We start from the raw sequence: 16,230 nt of genomic DNA on the forward strand, positions 1-16,230 counted from the left end.
GACCCAGTATCCAAGCTGGATCCGCGATGAGTGCACCTGATCCTGATCCCTCAATCGATACTATTGTCGTCGGTGGCGATTCGTATACACATTCGGAGGATGAGAGCATGGTTGAGGACGACGGCCTCAACGACATCTACGGCGACGATGGAGATCATCAGGCTCAACATGGTGAGCAAGCTGCCGTCGATACTGTCTCTGGAGACAAGCTGAATCAAGATCCTTTTGACGGCGACGATGACTACGCCAAATCTTTCGACTCACCCAATGCAGACCCTGATGCAAACTCGGAGGACCAAGACGAGGCCGTTGTATCAGAGCACCAGGAATCGAATAACGATACTTCAACAGACGCGTCAGCGTCAAATCCTGCCCCAGCAGAGTCCACTGCCGTTAATCATGTTGATGAGCTCGAGAAAAAGACCGCTTCCGCAAATTCTGATGAATACGGAAATCTGACAGCGCCAAGCACAGCAGCTACGGCATCTGTTGAGTCGTTTGCAGCACCACCAGTCCAGACTGCGCCGGAATCTGTAGCGGAATCGGACGCCACAGCCAAGCCGGTAGTATCAACCTCCGAGCAGCTGCAAGGACCGCAGCAGGAGGATCAGGGAGAGCAACCACGACCAGATTTGACCCAAGTCGTTGCAACACAATCGGATACTGACGTATCTGGCGGTGAAACTTTGTCCGCGACGGTTCCCAAGAATGCTCACTATAGCCATGATGACGCCTCAAATGATGCCAATCTTGCTTTTGATATCCAAGAGCTGGTAAAAGATATCAAGGCTGCTTCCTCGCCATCGCCTTTAGCCTCCTCCGGCTCGTCTTCCGAATCTGATTCATCTGGAGAGATGCAGATTGATGCGGAATCCCCTCCACCGCCAGAATTTAGTACTTCATTGGAGACATCCGTTCCTGTATCGCACGCCAATGTCCCGGTAGAAACCGCATCGGTGACCGGCCCAGAGTCGGCAACGCTGACGGAACTTGCTTCCATCCCACTTATGCCAAATGCCTCCCTTACTGCTCCTGTACAGGCTCGCGCCCAATCCACAAAAAAGGCAAACGGCGGCAAAAAGGGGAAAAAGGAATCCCAAGTGCCGTCGAATGCACCCTCCGCTCCTGCCAACGCACGCGCTCCCCCGTCCGGTCCCAAAGGCCAAGGCCAAAACAATAACCGCCAGGGCAGCAACCAACGCCCAGTGACACAGACGTATGAAGGCTTTGTGAATGATGAACGTCGATATACTGCGGAAGCTAAATGGGAAAAGTTTCCAGAGGGGTCCCGCATATTCGTCGGTAAGATAATCAATGTGCGGCTTAAAGATGAGTTACTGTGAGGTAAACTAACAAACATCGGCATACAGGTAATTTGTCACAAGACAGGGCCACCAAAAAAGAGGTTTTTAATATATTCCATCCATATGGCCGCCTGGCACAAATATCACTCAAGTCCGCATATGGATTTGTACAATACCACGCAGCTTCCGAGGCTGCCGAGGCCATTAAACATCTCCAAGGAGTTGATGTTCGCGGCCGTAAACTAAGTGAGCAGATATGCCTCAAGCATGAAGTCATATGCTTTGCCCGACCAAGCTAACTTACCGCCTCTCAGACCTCGAAGTTTCAAAAACACAAAAAAGAAACGGCAAGGAACGCGAGCGTTCTCCGGACCGCACAGACAGAAACAAGAAGCGCAAGAGTGATTCATTTGACGGAGGCCGCGAAATGGGGCGCAATACGGATGGCTACCGGCCTAGTTACGATCAGCCTCGCAGAGGTGACAGACACGGTGAAGACTTGCGTGGTCGATATGGGGACCGAGGCAGGTCAAGATCGCGATCTCCCAGACCGTACTCTAGGAACGGAGACCATCGTCAACGCAGCCCGCTGCGAGGATCCTATAGTAGTCAACGCGGGCATGGTTCCGATTCGAGCCGCGACCCGCATCCTCACGCCATCGCTCCCGATTCACAGATCTTACTACTCGAAGACGTCAACCGAGACTTTGTGCAATATGTTGAGAAGGCATTCACAGGCGTGGGTCTCACGACCGATGTCATGTTTGTCGACGTAAGGGCAATGGATAGTGTTCAACAGCGTTTGATCATGCAAGGTGCTCACGCATCTGTCCAACTCGACATGCGAGCCCAAAATATCGGAAAGGTGACAATGCGGGTCTTCAAGCGCACTCCAGGCGTTTCCCACGTCAGCTACGACGAGTATCGCGATCTCGACGTCAACATCGCTGCTAGCCTGGTCTTGCAGACCAAAAATATGAGCCGTCCGCAGCAGCAAGCTCCTCCTCCTGCCTATCCACCCCACGCCGCATCGGGATATCCGCATGCGTACCCGGCGCCGGCGTATGGCGCGCCTGCACATACTATGCCTGCGCAGCAGCCTTTGATGCCAGGAGCTTTGGGGCAAGTGGACCCTGCAGTTTTGCAACGGGTCCTCATGCAACTCAATGGAAGCCAGCCTCAAGCCCATGGTTCCCCGACGGCTTATGGGGCGTTGCCGCATGTATCGGTCATGGCGCCTGCCCCAGCCGCACCTGCCCCTGGTCCTGCATCGCAAATCGATATCAACGCCATCTTGAACAACTTGAGGAGTGCAAGCGCAAATGGCGTTCCTGCTCCAGGGCCTGGGCTTGCAGCCTACGGGACTGCTGCGCCCTATCCTGGTGGCCCCAATCCCATGTCTCCCGTCAACGGTGGTCCTGGAACGGCACCCCATGCCGGAGCCACGAATGCGAATCAGCATGTCCAAAACATTATGGCCCAGCTCTCTCGTTTCAGACAATGAATAGCTCAGCGCCTCTAATACAGTCCAAAGTGATGATGCACCTCGACTTTGCCCTGCCTGGGTTGCGCGACTGTAGTAGCGTAGTTTTGATAATGAGTTGCCGTCACGTGGATACGAAAATCTTGTCTATTCGATGTACATAACTTATGATTTCCCTGCGGGGATGGCTTATCTGACCATCTCAGCGAAGGTTCAAGTAGTAGTTAATAAACACTCGAGCTGCTTACATGTGCTAGAAACGGCAGTTTGTATGGGACTCAATGTGCCTGAGAAAAGTGACGTGCTAGGCTAAGACGATTTCTTCTGTCGCTATCAGCTCTGGAAGGAGAGAAAGGAAACAGAGCTTGAGATGAAATCTACAGAATTCTATGCATTTTATAGATCTATATGGTATACATTTACTAGTACATATCACTAGCAGCCAGCGTCTTTTAAAACGACCGTGGCCAGTCCTGAGGCCTCGTCACCAGCAAATGCCGCATTCTGCTGAAGGTAGTCTCCCTATCGCAGCCGGCAAGCAGGTCCAGCCACCTCGTCAGCAGTCGTTCAAGCTCGCCGTCATCGACGCCAAGCACGTCCATGCCCCGGTCCTTGCAGGCCAGGCGCACCTCGTCAGGCACCAGGGCGGCCGTGGCGCCATTGGCGCGCAGGACGGCGTCGTCGTCGGCCAGGAAGGCGAGGCGCATATTGACGCGGCGCTGTAGGATGGGCGACGGCAGCATCGCCGTGGAGACGGGCCCGCCCAGCAGGCTCAGGCTGCGGCCTATGTGGCGGTACACGACTGCCGTGTCCAGCGGGCTCTTCTCGTTACCGTCCTGCTGCTGCTTCAGCTCGGCAAAGCTGGCGGAGCGACCCGCCTCGGCTAGCCGGTCCAGCTTGTCGACCTGGCGCGGGATGCGGCAGGGCAGCGGCACGACGCGCGGAAGCAGCATGACGACCAGCGGGGTGAACTCGCCGCAGACCAGGAGGATGAGGGCGAACACGGGCAGGCGGGACAGGTCGTGGCGCAGGCGCTCGCGGAGGATGACGGCGGCGCGGGACCCGGGCGGGGGTGGGATCGGGTCGGAAGAGGAGGGATCGCTGGCGGCGAACTCGGTGGCGGCCGGGCCAACCTCGCGGACCTGCTGGGCATGTTTCTCGACGGCCGAGGAGAGCTTGTAGTTCTTGCCAATGTGTGACATGCCCGTCTTGTAAAAGGTGAAATAGGCCTTGCCGGTGGCGATGAGGTGGCCGATCTTGGAGGTGTCGGCGCCGCGGGTGGGGAGGTTCAGAGGTGGTGGACGGGTCGTGGCGGGAGGGTTGACAATCAGGCTCCTTCTTGCTTGGATGGGATCCATCGAGTGGTCCGCGCTGGTGGTGACGGCCGAGGCGGCGGGGGCCGTGGAAGAGGCATTGCGGCGAGAGTTGAAGAGTGTAAGACTTGCCGTCGGCCTGCTGCTGTTGATGCACGACGACCAAGCATTCCCGATTGTGAGGCCTGCCAGAGGTGTGCGCGCGATGCGCAAGTTCGTTGGGCGCGTCATTGCATAGTACGGGTGGTGTCGCTTTTGGAGATTGTGAAGAAAAAAAAAATAAAAAAAAATAAAGGAGAAAGGAGAGGAGAAAGTTGGTTATTTGTTGACGAAAAGTGTTTGGCTTGCAGGTTGACAGCAAAGGGCTTTTGGTGGAGGCGATTTTTTTATTGAATGATGACACTATGATCTGTAGTTTTGGGCGCCCACTCAGGGACCGGACACGCTATACCCAAGGCGGCCAAGTTTGGGCTTGTAGGGCTAGGAACAGGGTTAGGTTACATTGCAGATTTCGTTCAACCAATATTGTCCCCCAATTCCCCGACACAAACACCGTCATTGCTTGCTTCTCCGCAGCCAACCCTCGATCGTCTCCATCTCCAACCCCCGGGAATCATTCCACGTCCCCTCTTTAGGCCAACTCACCCCAGAGCCTCCACCGAATACAACACGGTATTTGTAGAGCTTGTTGTCAGGGTCCTGCTTGAGCGTTTTCCTCAGATCGTCCCGGCCCACACACTCCCTCACCACCTCCTTCCCCGTCACCCTCCCCACCAAGTCGGCTAGGTCTGCATACGTCAGTGTATCACCCGCGATGTAGACTGGTGGCCCGGCGCCCTCACGACCACCACCACTCCACGCACCATCCTCCTCGGGATCAAGCACCAGTCTGGCTGTGACGCGCGCAATATCCTCCGCCGTCGTGGCCGTGATGCCGTCCTCCCAGCTCCCCAGCGCCGTGACCTTGACGCCCTCCCCTTGAGGCACGACAACCCCCCAGCTCTCCTCGAACAGGAAGCTGGTAAAGATGCCGCAACTGACAACGGTCCATCGCACAGCGTCCTGCGCCCTGAGCACGCTCCTCACTTCGCACGCCTCGGCGAACAGGCCGCCGCCCGCCAGGGGTCCCAGAACGTCGTAGTCGACACCAAACTGCCAGGGCACGAAGCGGGCCGCCCGTGCCGCCAGGGCCGCCCTACAGATCTTGAGCTGCGTGCCCGGCGGCGCCGTCATGCCGCTCGCGAGGATGACGGTCGTGTAGGGCGCCAGGATGCTGACCAGGTCCGCCTCTGCGGCGCCGACCAAGTCGCCCCCCACCAGGCTAATGTCTTTTGCCTTGTACGCCCGGACGCGCGCTTGCTTGGCTGCGTCGGTGCTGGTAATGGTTTCGGGGCGGATGAGGACAGAGATGCGGTGCAGCGACGGCGAGTAGAGCGGGGAGCTGGTGAGCGCGTCCAGCATGGCGTCGCCCAGCTCACCGGCGCCCAAGACGAGGATTTGGTCTTGGGTGGTTTGTGACATGCTGTTTATTTTGCACTGTGGGGCAATGTCTTGATGGTAGCAAGCCCCTAGGTAGGTATGCAGCTATGCTATGGTCTATTCGATAAAACAGGCTGGAGCTAAGGATGCAATGCTTGACACAAATAATAAACGCTCCCAAGGGCCTTGGTCCATATAGTCTGACAAACCAGCAAGACCCGGCTGACAAATCAGTAAACCAGCAAGATCGCCTCTCGCAACAATGCCTATCTTGTGCATATGCTATCCTGCTCTTTTCCATAGCAACCACATATCCATTGTTTGTTTTTTCTTTTTCTTTTTCTTTTTTTGTCTCTATAAGTTTCATGTCCAAAGAGAAACCATGAACGTTGTTGTTGCACGACTGACGTCATCTTACCACCCAAAGCCTTCGTTGTGCCACCAGACCGACCTGCCTCGCTGCACCCAAGCGCCCACATAGCCCCTCAGCTCCCTCGCCATCTCCTCGGGCCCGCACACCAACACGGCGACCCTCTCCTCGCTGCCGTGCTTGAAAATGTCGTCCACGATCTTGCGCAGGTCGGGTCGCCGTCGGTTGCTCATCGCAGAAAACCTGCCACCCCTCCCGTCCCTGTAGAGCGGATTCATCTCCACGGCGGTCCCTGACGCCGCCCTGTCGCTGGTGCTGTTACTGCTGCCGGACGGTGCCAGGCTTGATCCCCCGGCCGGAGTGGATCCAGGGTCGTCGGCGACGACGTCGCCAGTCATGAAAAGGTGTACCCTGTCGTCGGTCAAGATGTTGCCGCCGCTGCCCTCTTGCACAGCCCACGAGGCCTCGTCGGGACTGCGCACCGCCCAGATCAGCTCGACCTTGGCGTTCGGGTTCTCGTGCAACAGCGCACGGAAGAGGGGGATGAGAAAAGTCGCACCCACGCCGCCCGTCACCATGAGGACGCGGTCAAAGTCCGGGCCGGCCAGATTGGGGAAGTGCTGCGCCGCGCCGTAGGGGCCCTCGATACTCAGGGGGATTTTGTAGCCGGCGCTTCTGCTTGCGGCGTCCAGGTTCGGCGTAGTGGGCGTCGGCGGCAGACTTTGGCTTCCCTTGGCGAAGTGTGCTAGCGCCGCCGTCATTGGACCGCCTCTGTGCCGTGCGACAATGGTCAAATCGCCCGTGGCCTCGTCTACGTCGGCGACCGTAAAGGGGTTCAAGCAAAAATCGTAGATCCATGAGGAGGACGTTGGGCCGGCATCTGGCCGGGCGGCTGCCGGTATGGAAACGTAGACGTGGGAGCCGGGATGGTTGTTAAACTCGTCCGCTTGGCTCCGCTGCGGCAGAGGCGCCGAGACTTTGATGAGATTGGTTCCTGGGATGCGCTCGAATGCTGCCTTTGTAGTAATAGTCTTGAGTCTACGGACTACAATGTCCAGTATGATAAACGCCAATGCGGCCACCATGGACACGCGCGCTGGTTTTGCGTGGTAAAAGAGGAGCGGCGGTAGCGCGAAGGATACGAGCAGGTGCACAATGAAGAAGAGACGGTATGAAAAGTTTCGAACCAAATCTATAGCCGTCGCGGTCATGAGATTGATGCCGATCCACGAAACAACTCCGGCAAAGACGACGGGCGCAAATAGCCTGCGCACCAGGATTCCAACCTGGATAAAATAGTTGACGTAGCAGATAACGTGCAGCAGCAGTAAGATGTATACCACGCGGCCCTGAAGCCTATGCCATCGGTTGATCTGCTCGTGCGAGACTCGAAACGCCAGGGCAAACGGGTTGAGGAACTTGAGGGCCAAAAGATACTGAATGGGGAACTGGGCAGCGGCGACAACGCCGAACCTCTTAGTAAGGTGCAGGTAGTCGCCGTCCGTACCGAGCATGCAGAGCAGCAGCAGCCAGGCCGTCCACAGCCCACCAAAGACCCAGACATCGCGCTCGCCGCGGTACTTGCCCAGAAAAAAAACCTCATCGCCCAGCCACCATTTCACCGCGCCGAGTCGGATTTCGAGCGCCCCCGAGGGAGTCAGCCGGCGGGACTTGATCGACGGCGAGTTTGGGGCCGCCGGGAGGCTGGAGTAAGCGGCGCTGCGACCAAATGTGCTCGCGGAAACGTAGCGATAAGCCCGGCGGGCGAGCTGGAAGCCGACAAAGCCGAGAACAGGGATCAGGACCGACAGCTGCGAGTATGCGGCGTACCGATCCAAGGTCTCGCGCCTGAGTGCCCTGGCCTCCTCGTCCAGGTCTACAAACCTCCAAGGCCAGCCCATTCTGTGGTGATGCTATGGGGTAACAATAAGAGGTGTAAGAGCGGTTCAATGGTTGGCAAGTGGTGGGAGCTGCAGGAGAGATTCCTGCGGGGTTTGTAATCAAGACTACCTCGTAGGGGGTCTAGGCCTATAATGATTATCTAGGATGACACAAGTCGGTGTAGAATCATTTGTTTTCCAATGAACGGCTTGAACGTCTGTGGACCTGCCTCGAATTAAATGAACATCGACAGATTGGTACAGACTGTGGTTTCTTCCTTTTTGGCGCTGCATGCATACAATATAACGTACTACAAGTCGGTTTTTTTTTTTTTTTTTTTTTCTGTATACTGTAAATGCAGTCGCTATCTCCCATCTTGTCAGCTTGGCATGCACGTTTTTGTCAAGTTTCGGTCAGGGTCTGATCGTCGTCGCCCACTCTATCATAGTCGAAAGGACGACGTTACAGCTTGGCATCCACCAAACCCTGAAAGCCCCAGAGTCCACCACAAGATTTTAAAAATCTCTGCGCTTACTGGCTGCGTTGCTGGAGATAGTGGGGGTTTGATGCGCTGTTCGCTCCAATAGTTGCTTGTGTCCACTGTTAACTTGTTGTTTATATGCTACGAGCTACAGGTTATACCGCTCTTTAAACTTTTCGATCTTTGAACTCAAAGAGCAAGCAAACCCCACTCTTGAAATTGCATTGTCAGTTTTCTCATAGATATCATTGGGGCTGTGCGAGTAAGCGAAAGCACCGCATCCCAATCAGAGCTGTGCATTAGGCTGAGGTGTTAGGTCAACCATCCTCCAAAGGCACCAGGCGTTTATATTGTTAGGCGAAATCCTTGGCAATCCATCCTCCCTAAGAGGCCAACTAATTACATGGCCACTTATTTCCGTCGTCTTGACGCGCAGCTGAAACTAACATCGGGAAAAAGTGATTCCGCGCTGGATAGCCTGATGTTCGCAGCGAGGGCCAGTAACACCCAACAGTGGGGGCTTGAGGCTAAAGCATCATAAAAAGCCGTGGCACAAGGGCAAAATCTATGTGCTGCTTTCGCTGCCTGGAACTCGCTGAAAATGGGACAGGAGGGACTGTGGAGTAGATTGAGCATCTGCTTACTGCATGCTTGCTTGATCTTACTTACTTCAAAACCATAACAGGCATAGTATAGTACCTCAAGCTTTTACACGCAAGAATCCCAATCCCACTTTGCGTATTTGGACTCGATATGGTAATGCTTTGAACTACTCTGCCGAAATCCATCGCTAGGTAGACATATTATTTGGTTTGTCATCCCGAGGCCAGTAAGTCCACGGGTTTTTAGTAAACGAAATGCCCGTCAACAACAGTATAAACCCAGCCGTGGACTTGCTTGCGTTCATTCAAAGGTAACTAACGCGTACATCAGGCCGATGAAAAGACGGAGCCAAGAATAACCAACATATTTATTCCACAAGATCACAGTAACCAACATTCTTTAGTCGGTTGGATCGAACAAGCCAACATGAAGCTGCTTTTGGTATCTGGTTGGGCAACTCTAGCTCTTTTCTGCCAGACTGCGTTTGGGCGCCCCGTATCGGCCACGGAGTGCGCCTTAGCTCACAATCCACACTGCAACACACCTTTGAAAAGCGTACCTCCTTACACAGAAGAAGGTCGCGAGAGTGTTCTTGTTTTACCTCCGGGCGACAAACAGCGGAATACTCGATCCAGAGGGAAAGCCCCAATACCAAAGTCAGAGGCTGTAAAACTTAGAAGGCAAAAGAAACAAGTCGAGGCAGAGGGAAAGGAATGGGGAGGAAGAGATAAAGAGAATTTGGACGCTTACAACAAATACGATGCGCAACAGCGACTGAACAAGAATAGAGGGCAACCTAATTCACCAGGACCTAGTGAAAACGGCAGGAAACCCCAAGCACATTCTAAGACAGGGGCTCGGCCAGACATCAGCCATATCATAAATGAAATCCTCGCAGACCAGAAATCCTCGAAACCAGTTCTCCCGCCCACTGTGCAGCAGCCGTTGCCAGCAGTCCCAGTCCCGTCAAGAGGTAGTCCGTCCCCGGGTCGGCAGTCGTCTCCGAGCAATGTTCAGCCTCAGCAGCCGCTGCCGATTAACACGAAGCCCAAACCTCCCCAAATAGAGCCCGGTCCTAGTCCGACTAGTGCAGAGATAGAAGAGTACCCTTCTTCAGTGATGCCTCAAGATACCTTCCATGTCCCTGGGGGGATTCTCGGATTACCATACTAGAAAAGCTCGTCCAAAAAAGCCTTGCTGTTTTACACCCGATTCTGATTGCTACTCGCCCCTAGAGTCTTGAACTGGCGGGAGAGGGAACCACAACCGCGGAGAAGCCGTATGGTGGATTTCGAGGCTTCTTGGAAAATTTACCATCATAACAAGGCCTGCCCTAAATATCAGTACATTGTATCTTTGTAATTTCTCAATTGGCGGTCGCAAAGAATCAAAATATTATTACTAGTTTCCGCCCTAGGCAGGAAAGTTTGATACGTCAAGTTCTGCTCGTGATTCTCGTAAAATGCACACAATCTTGATCCTACAAGCCCGCTTTCAGTCGGCTCTTTTTTGGGTCTTCCCGTCACCATTTCCCCCTGCGATTCCTTCGCTCTTGGTGGCCAGAGTCGTGTCACCAATGTCACCTACGTCCGCCTCGTCCCATGCATCCTCGCCATTCTCGTCCCAGTTGTCGACCTCTTGCTCCAAAGTCAAGCCCCTGTCCCCAACTGGCCCGCTTGGCTCTGCATAGACGGGAGCATCCGTGATACCCTCTTCATGGCCACCATCAGCAGAGTAACCCAGACCTTCGCCCAGCTCAACGTCCTCCTCGCCAGGGCCACCGTCGACACCGTCGACAGGCTGGTATCCCTTGCGCAAGCGCTTGCGCTCCAGCATACGCTTATGGTACCATGAACATAGCGCCAGTCCTGCCAGGCTACCGACGATGTTCGCAGCGATGTCGTAAATGTCAAAATCTCGGCCGTTTGGAAGCAGCGCCTGCAGGAACTCGGAGCCGACGCCGAGCGAGAATGTGCAGACCGTTAGGGTCAAGTTTAGAGTGCGACGGCGGTTCGTGTCGACAATCCAGTAGAAGACCACGGTGAGGACGAAGAATGTGATGAGGTGGAGAAGCTTGTCGTTGATGAGCTCGCCGAGCTGCAGTGACGTCAGGCCGGCATAACCTGTGACAAGGAGCAGGAAGAAAAAGACTCCTGTGAAGTTGAAATAAGAAGGAGCTGTTAGTATCGTCGAGAGATCATGGGGTAAACGGGCTGAAAATAAAACAAAGCTCCGCCTTACCCGCAAAAGGGAGTCGTATTCTCATGATGGGCTGGTTCTGTGGATCGTGTGTACAGTGTGCGGCGAAGTTCGATTCGCAGAGTGGCAGACCGGGCTGTCGTAATTTTGCAGTGGAGAATCGTGGCCGATACAAGATACAGTCAGCTGAAGCTCTCGACAGAGAAAGCTTCAGCTATGGTCGCAGTCGGTCGGGGGAGGGACGAATGCTCTCAGCTCGGTCGGATTCCTGCCGGGAAAAGCTGTCGTGTGTGACGGAAGAGACACGACAAAGAAAGCCCCCACAATGCACAACTTCTGCCGCCCACCCTCTGGAGGTTTGCAGGGAGGGATACCCGATGCCGCGGGCAGCTCTGTGGACACGACGTGCAGACAGCTTGGAGGTTACAACAGGGTTCAGTTATGTCTGACCGGATTAGGCTTAGCGTCTGATGCGTGCTAGACCGAAACCCTCCGCATCGGCCGCAGTATTTGTGGTGGAATTGTGTTTGTACTTTCGAGGCTAATATAGCCAACCATGGAAAGCTTGCCTCCTGTCTGACGGAGAAATCATAGAGGCTGTCGGGAAATCGAGGTTTGACACCAATTGCATAAGTACATAGCTGTGCTACAGGCTACCTACCTAGATGGGCGGACGGGTAGCTAAAGGTACCCGGAGGTATGCAGCTGCAGAGCGGCATGTGGCCAAAGGCGCGTCATTCGAAGCAGCATCTCGTTCCAGGCAGTCACATGATGTATCACGTGAGTAGACCACCTTGATGAAACAACCTGTGGGGGAGCGACGACATGAGTTAAGAAAGCGGGTCCGGAGAACATTGTTCGGGGTACTATCTTGGAAGTCGACGACGGTTACTGGAGCTCGTGGTGCGACGGAGATGAAGACAAAGCAACTAGATAGAGGAATACTGTGCATCGTTAGGGCAATGTAGAAAGCGCATGATTTGATTCTAGGGCTTTTTCTTTTTTTTCCCCAAAGTTTATGGCCATCTTCTCAGCAGGGAATATGTACCTTACCAGCACTCATGTGGAGACCAGGGAAATTCAGCCAACCCTGGACTGGTGCAAGTGTACCACCCAGCGCATGAGCCAAATCCGTCAACCTCAATCGTCGATTTACCGCGAAATCACCCTGCCTTCAATCCATCGGAACATCCACGCAGCCATCGACATTGCGATCAAAACTGGTCCTTCCATCTCACACGAAAGCTGTCTTTCTTCCCATGTGACTCTCGGCGTCTGAACCTTGCTGGTTCCGCCGGGACGCGACCGCAGGATTTCCGCGCATGGCGACCGACCGACCGCGTCCGACAAGTCCGATCGCATAGCACAGGGAAAGCAGCCACATTCCCCCAAGCATGTCTTTCACCAATGGCCAGCACAGCTGGTCAACCCCATCAGGCGGACTTCCCAACGGAATCAAGAATATGCATCAATTTGATGATGGCTCGGCGAGAACACAAACTCCGATAGACAATTCCATGACGTTGGTGCCTGAGGCATCCGACCTCGCGGAGGAGGAACGGCGCGCGCATTTCTCTGAGATTTATCGCAAGACCGATTCCAAAATAGCACTCCTGTTTACCGAAGATGGAAAATACAACAGGGAAGCCATAGAGTCGTGGACTCGCGCTCCCATCTCTACCGCATCCTCCATTCTGCCTAATGCGACCGATCACACCCCTATACAAGAGCCCCCACGGAAAAAAGCCAAGCGCACTATCGACGAGGACGACTACGACGATGATGACGATGACGAAGACGACGAGGAGCCCACCGTGGCCTGTGCGCAAACCTCTCCGTTAAAGCACAAGATATCATCCGACAATCGTCAGCTGCTGTCGCCGTCCAAATCCGGCAGTTCTCCCGTTCACTCCGTATCATCCCCGGACAAGCACTCGGCCAAGTCCAAGGAAGACGGCTCTCTACAGGTCCAGGCCAAAACCGCCGAGGATGCACGTAAGGAGCTCGAAGAGGCGCGTGTCGCTACCGAGGAAGCGGCTAAGCGCAGTTTCCACACCATTATATATCCCCTTGACAATGATCGAACTGCGATGCTCGAACAGCAGCAGCTCGAGGAGTCTGAGAAGCAGCTTCAAGCCGAGATGGAAAAGAACGCCGGCGGTAACGCGAACCAGGGCCCCGGCCAGAACCAAGGCACATTGAGTAGTGCAAACTTGGGCGCATCAAGCTTGACCCTCAAGCACCTCATTGCCCGCATAGATCAGAAGCGCATACAGGTCAGGGCCTCAGATGCAGAGCTCCGATCTTTGATGAACGAGGTTAGGAAAAACAGGAGCAAGTGGGCCAGCGAAGAGAACGTCGGGCAGGAGGAGCTGTATGAGGCTGCAGAGAAGGTTCTCAGTGAACTCAAGGCGCACACCGAGTACTCGACTCCCTTCCTTTCCAGGGTTAACAAGCGTGATGCACCCGACTACTACAACCGTAAGCCTTTTGGAACCTTTTTGGGGTCGATCATAGTGCGCTAACACCAGACGAACAGTCATCAAGCATCCCATGGACCTGGGGACAATGACGAAGAAGTTGAAGCAGCTTCAGTATAAATCCAAGGCGGATTTCGTCGCAGATCTGAACTTGATCTGGGACAACTGTTTAAGATATAACCAAGATTCCAATCATCACCTGCGGCGCATGGCCAATGGCATGAGGAAGGAAGCAGAGAAGCTCATTCCACTCATCCCCGACATCATTGTCCGCCCGCGCGCCGAGGTTGAGGCCGAGGAACGACGCAAGCAGAACGGTGGTGAAGATGACGCCGGCGATGATAGTGACGATGAGCCGATAATGTCCTCTAGAGGTCGAATTGCCGGCAGCAAAGGCACCAACAAGTCTCGAAAGGCTCCTTCAGATCAGCAAGAGCAAGCCCCTGGAAGCGAGACAAAACCAGTGTTGCAGCTCAACGGATTGCTGGCGAAGGGAAGGGAGGGCTCCGAGGCTATCGACGGCAGTAATGGCTTTGGAACACCGCCAATAGGAGGCTCAAATACACCTGGTGGCATGAATGGCCTGGCCGGCCAGGGAAGCAATGTCGATGTAATGGATCTGGACGGCCCGTCCCTGAACGGTATGCCTTTTGGAGAAGCATTCGAGGAGGTCTCTGCTCCGGTATACGAGGACGAGGAGTATAAGATATGGAAACAAGTCACCAAGAAGCAAAGAGCAACTATCGCAAGACAGCGCTATAAGCTTTTTGAGGGGAACAAACTGAACCCTGACGAGCCTGCTCTTTTGCGGTCCAAGGCTGGTATGAGGCGGTATTTGCACAGCCAGCAACAGGCCGAGTCCAGCGGGCTCGTTGACGCTTCGCAGGCCAATGCCTCTGGGTTCTCGGCGAAGCAGACAAAAGCACCTGAAACTCTGGCCGAAGGAATGCAGGATGAAGAAGAGAAAGTGATCCCTGACTATTATGAACCGCAAACCATCATTCCGGATATTCCATCAAAACTCCAATGGGTTCTGGACGGTGAGGGTCACGCCATTGACCAGTTCGAGGAATTCCACAAGCTTGTACCTCCAGGACACTTTACTGCGCCTCGGAGCCGTCTCTCGAAGCGCATTCAAGACAACATGCGGCAGATGCAGGAAACGAGGAAGCTCTGTTCAAAGATAGGGGTGATCAAACAGATGCAAATCCAGACCCAGGTAAGCCGCTCTTGAGCTGTTGTTTCAAGTTTGCATACATAACAAGCCAATGCTAACATCAACTCTCAGATCTACCAAAATCAGTTTCCAAAGTATAACCCTGAGCCTTTTGTGGAAGCGGACATAGAGCCACACTTCACTTCAGGTGACGGCGCAGTCATTGCTCCCGAGACTTGTCGAGCAGCGTTGCAGCGTTCAATTGCCGAAATTTGTTATCATGCAGGATTTGAAGAGTGTCAACCATCTGCTCTTGACACCATTACAGACATTGCAGCCGATTACATGCAGAAGCTAGTGCGCACGTTCACTGTGTACAACGAGGCCGACAAGAAACCCGCCAGGGGTCTATCAGCTGAGAGAGGTAGCCGCTGGCAACCGAGGTTTACCCCTGAGGAGGTCGTATTGCACACTCTCGCAGGTAACGGATACGATCCCGAGTCTCTCGAGACCTACACGAGGGATGAGGTGGAGCGCCTGGGAGGAAAACTTGTCACCATCCATGAGCGCATGAAATCGCACTTGTCCGAACTGTTGCGGCCGGCGCTGAATGATGCCGGCCCCGACGGCGCAGGTGCATTCAAAGAAGGGAGTGAGCAATTCGTTAGTGGCGACTTTGCTGAGGATCTTGGGGAAGATTTCTTTGGATTCAAGTCTCTTGGTCTCGACAAAGAATTGGGACTCGACTTCCTCTCTGTGCCACTGCATCTGTTGCAAAGGCGCGTCTATGCAAACGCCCAGAGCCAGGCGCAAGTGCCTGGAGCCGCCGATATGGAACTTCTTGAGCCGCTGCCTCCGCTCGAACCGGTCACCAAGGAGAACATCCAGGAACAGATTGGTTTGGTCAAGAACTTCTTCTTGGCTAAGCTGCATGCCAACGGTGACGCCCCGCTCATCGAAGATGAGGACCTGCCCGTCAAACAGCGCCGGCCGCGTCCTCGCCTGGGCGCAACGGGCAAGATTGTCTCGCCGCAGAAGCGGCCGCCCAAGGAGCAGATTGCACTGGCCAAGAAGAAAAAGAAGCTAGAGTCAGGCCTGGCGCAGATCACGGCAGGCAAGAATGCAGCGGACGCGGCGGCGGCGGCGGCAGCCGCAGCGGCTGCAGCGGCCAATGGCGTCAACACAACGCCGGAGAAGGCAAAGAAGCCCAAGGCGGCGGGGCCGACGAACCCAGCGTTGGTGCTGGCGCCTACGATGGAGAGGGTCGAGAGCATGCAGAGTCTGGGGAATAACAGTCATACTGACAAGGACGAGGGTGTGGATATGATGAGCCCAGAGAATTCATGAAAATAGGCGGGCTTAGAGGCCCCAGTTTGTTTTCCAGGGTTTCTTTGTTTTTGGACATGGAAATGGGAGTTATCAAGTCTCAAACGTGTCTGCCTTTCTTTTTTTTTGCTTTTCTCTTTTTTTTTTTTTTTTTT

At 54.5% G+C, this 16,230-nt stretch overlaps 4 protein-coding genes across 4 annotated transcripts; 2 read left to right on the forward strand and 2 right to left on the reverse strand.

The window, feature by feature from the left end:
- Positions 1–26: 26 nt before the first annotated feature.
- Positions 27–2,808, forward strand: PpBr36_08215 (uncharacterized protein; the record flags this gene model as incomplete). The annotated part of the gene is made up of 3 exons (XM_029895346.1): positions 27–1,302; positions 1,371–1,550; positions 1,619–2,808. The coding sequence occupies 3 exons, from the start codon at positions 27–29 to the stop codon at positions 2,806–2,808; spliced, it is 2,646 nt and encodes an 881-aa protein (XP_029747278.1).
- A 431-nt stretch (positions 2,809–3,239) lies between these two features.
- PpBr36_08216 (uncharacterized protein) lies at positions 3,240–7,850 on the reverse strand (the record flags this gene model as incomplete). Its single annotated transcript, XM_029895347.1, has 3 exons — positions 3,240–4,352; positions 4,746–5,622; positions 5,998–7,850. 3 exons carry the CDS (start codon positions 7,848–7,850, stop codon positions 3,240–3,242), a joined length of 3,843 nt encoding a protein of 1,280 aa, XP_029747277.1.
- Positions 7,851–10,408: 2,558 nt separating this feature from the next.
- Positions 10,409–11,251, reverse strand: PpBr36_08217 (uncharacterized protein; the record flags this gene model as incomplete). Its single annotated transcript, XM_029895348.1, has 2 exons — positions 11,156–11,251; positions 10,409–11,067 (listed from the first exon to the last, which is right to left on the reverse strand). The coding sequence occupies exons 1-2, from the start codon at positions 11,178–11,180 to the stop codon at positions 10,409–10,411; spliced, it is 684 nt and encodes a 227-aa protein (XP_029747276.1). The 5' UTR covers positions 11,181–11,251.
- A 1,256-nt stretch (positions 11,252–12,507) lies between these two features.
- PpBr36_08218 (uncharacterized protein) lies at positions 12,508–16,096 on the forward strand (the record flags this gene model as incomplete). Its single annotated transcript, XM_029895349.1, has 3 exons — positions 12,508–13,594; positions 13,653–14,812; positions 14,882–16,096. 3 exons carry the CDS (start codon positions 12,508–12,510, stop codon positions 16,094–16,096), a joined length of 3,462 nt encoding a protein of 1,153 aa, XP_029747275.1.
- Positions 16,097–16,230: the final 134 nt, after the last annotated feature.

Source organism: Pyricularia pennisetigena, chromosome 5, assembly GCF_004337985.1.
Source record: "Pyricularia pennisetigena strain Br36 chromosome 5, whole genome shotgun sequence".
Classification (NCBI taxonomy): domain Eukaryota; kingdom Fungi; phylum Ascomycota; class Sordariomycetes; order Magnaporthales; family Pyriculariaceae; genus Pyricularia; species Pyricularia pennisetigena.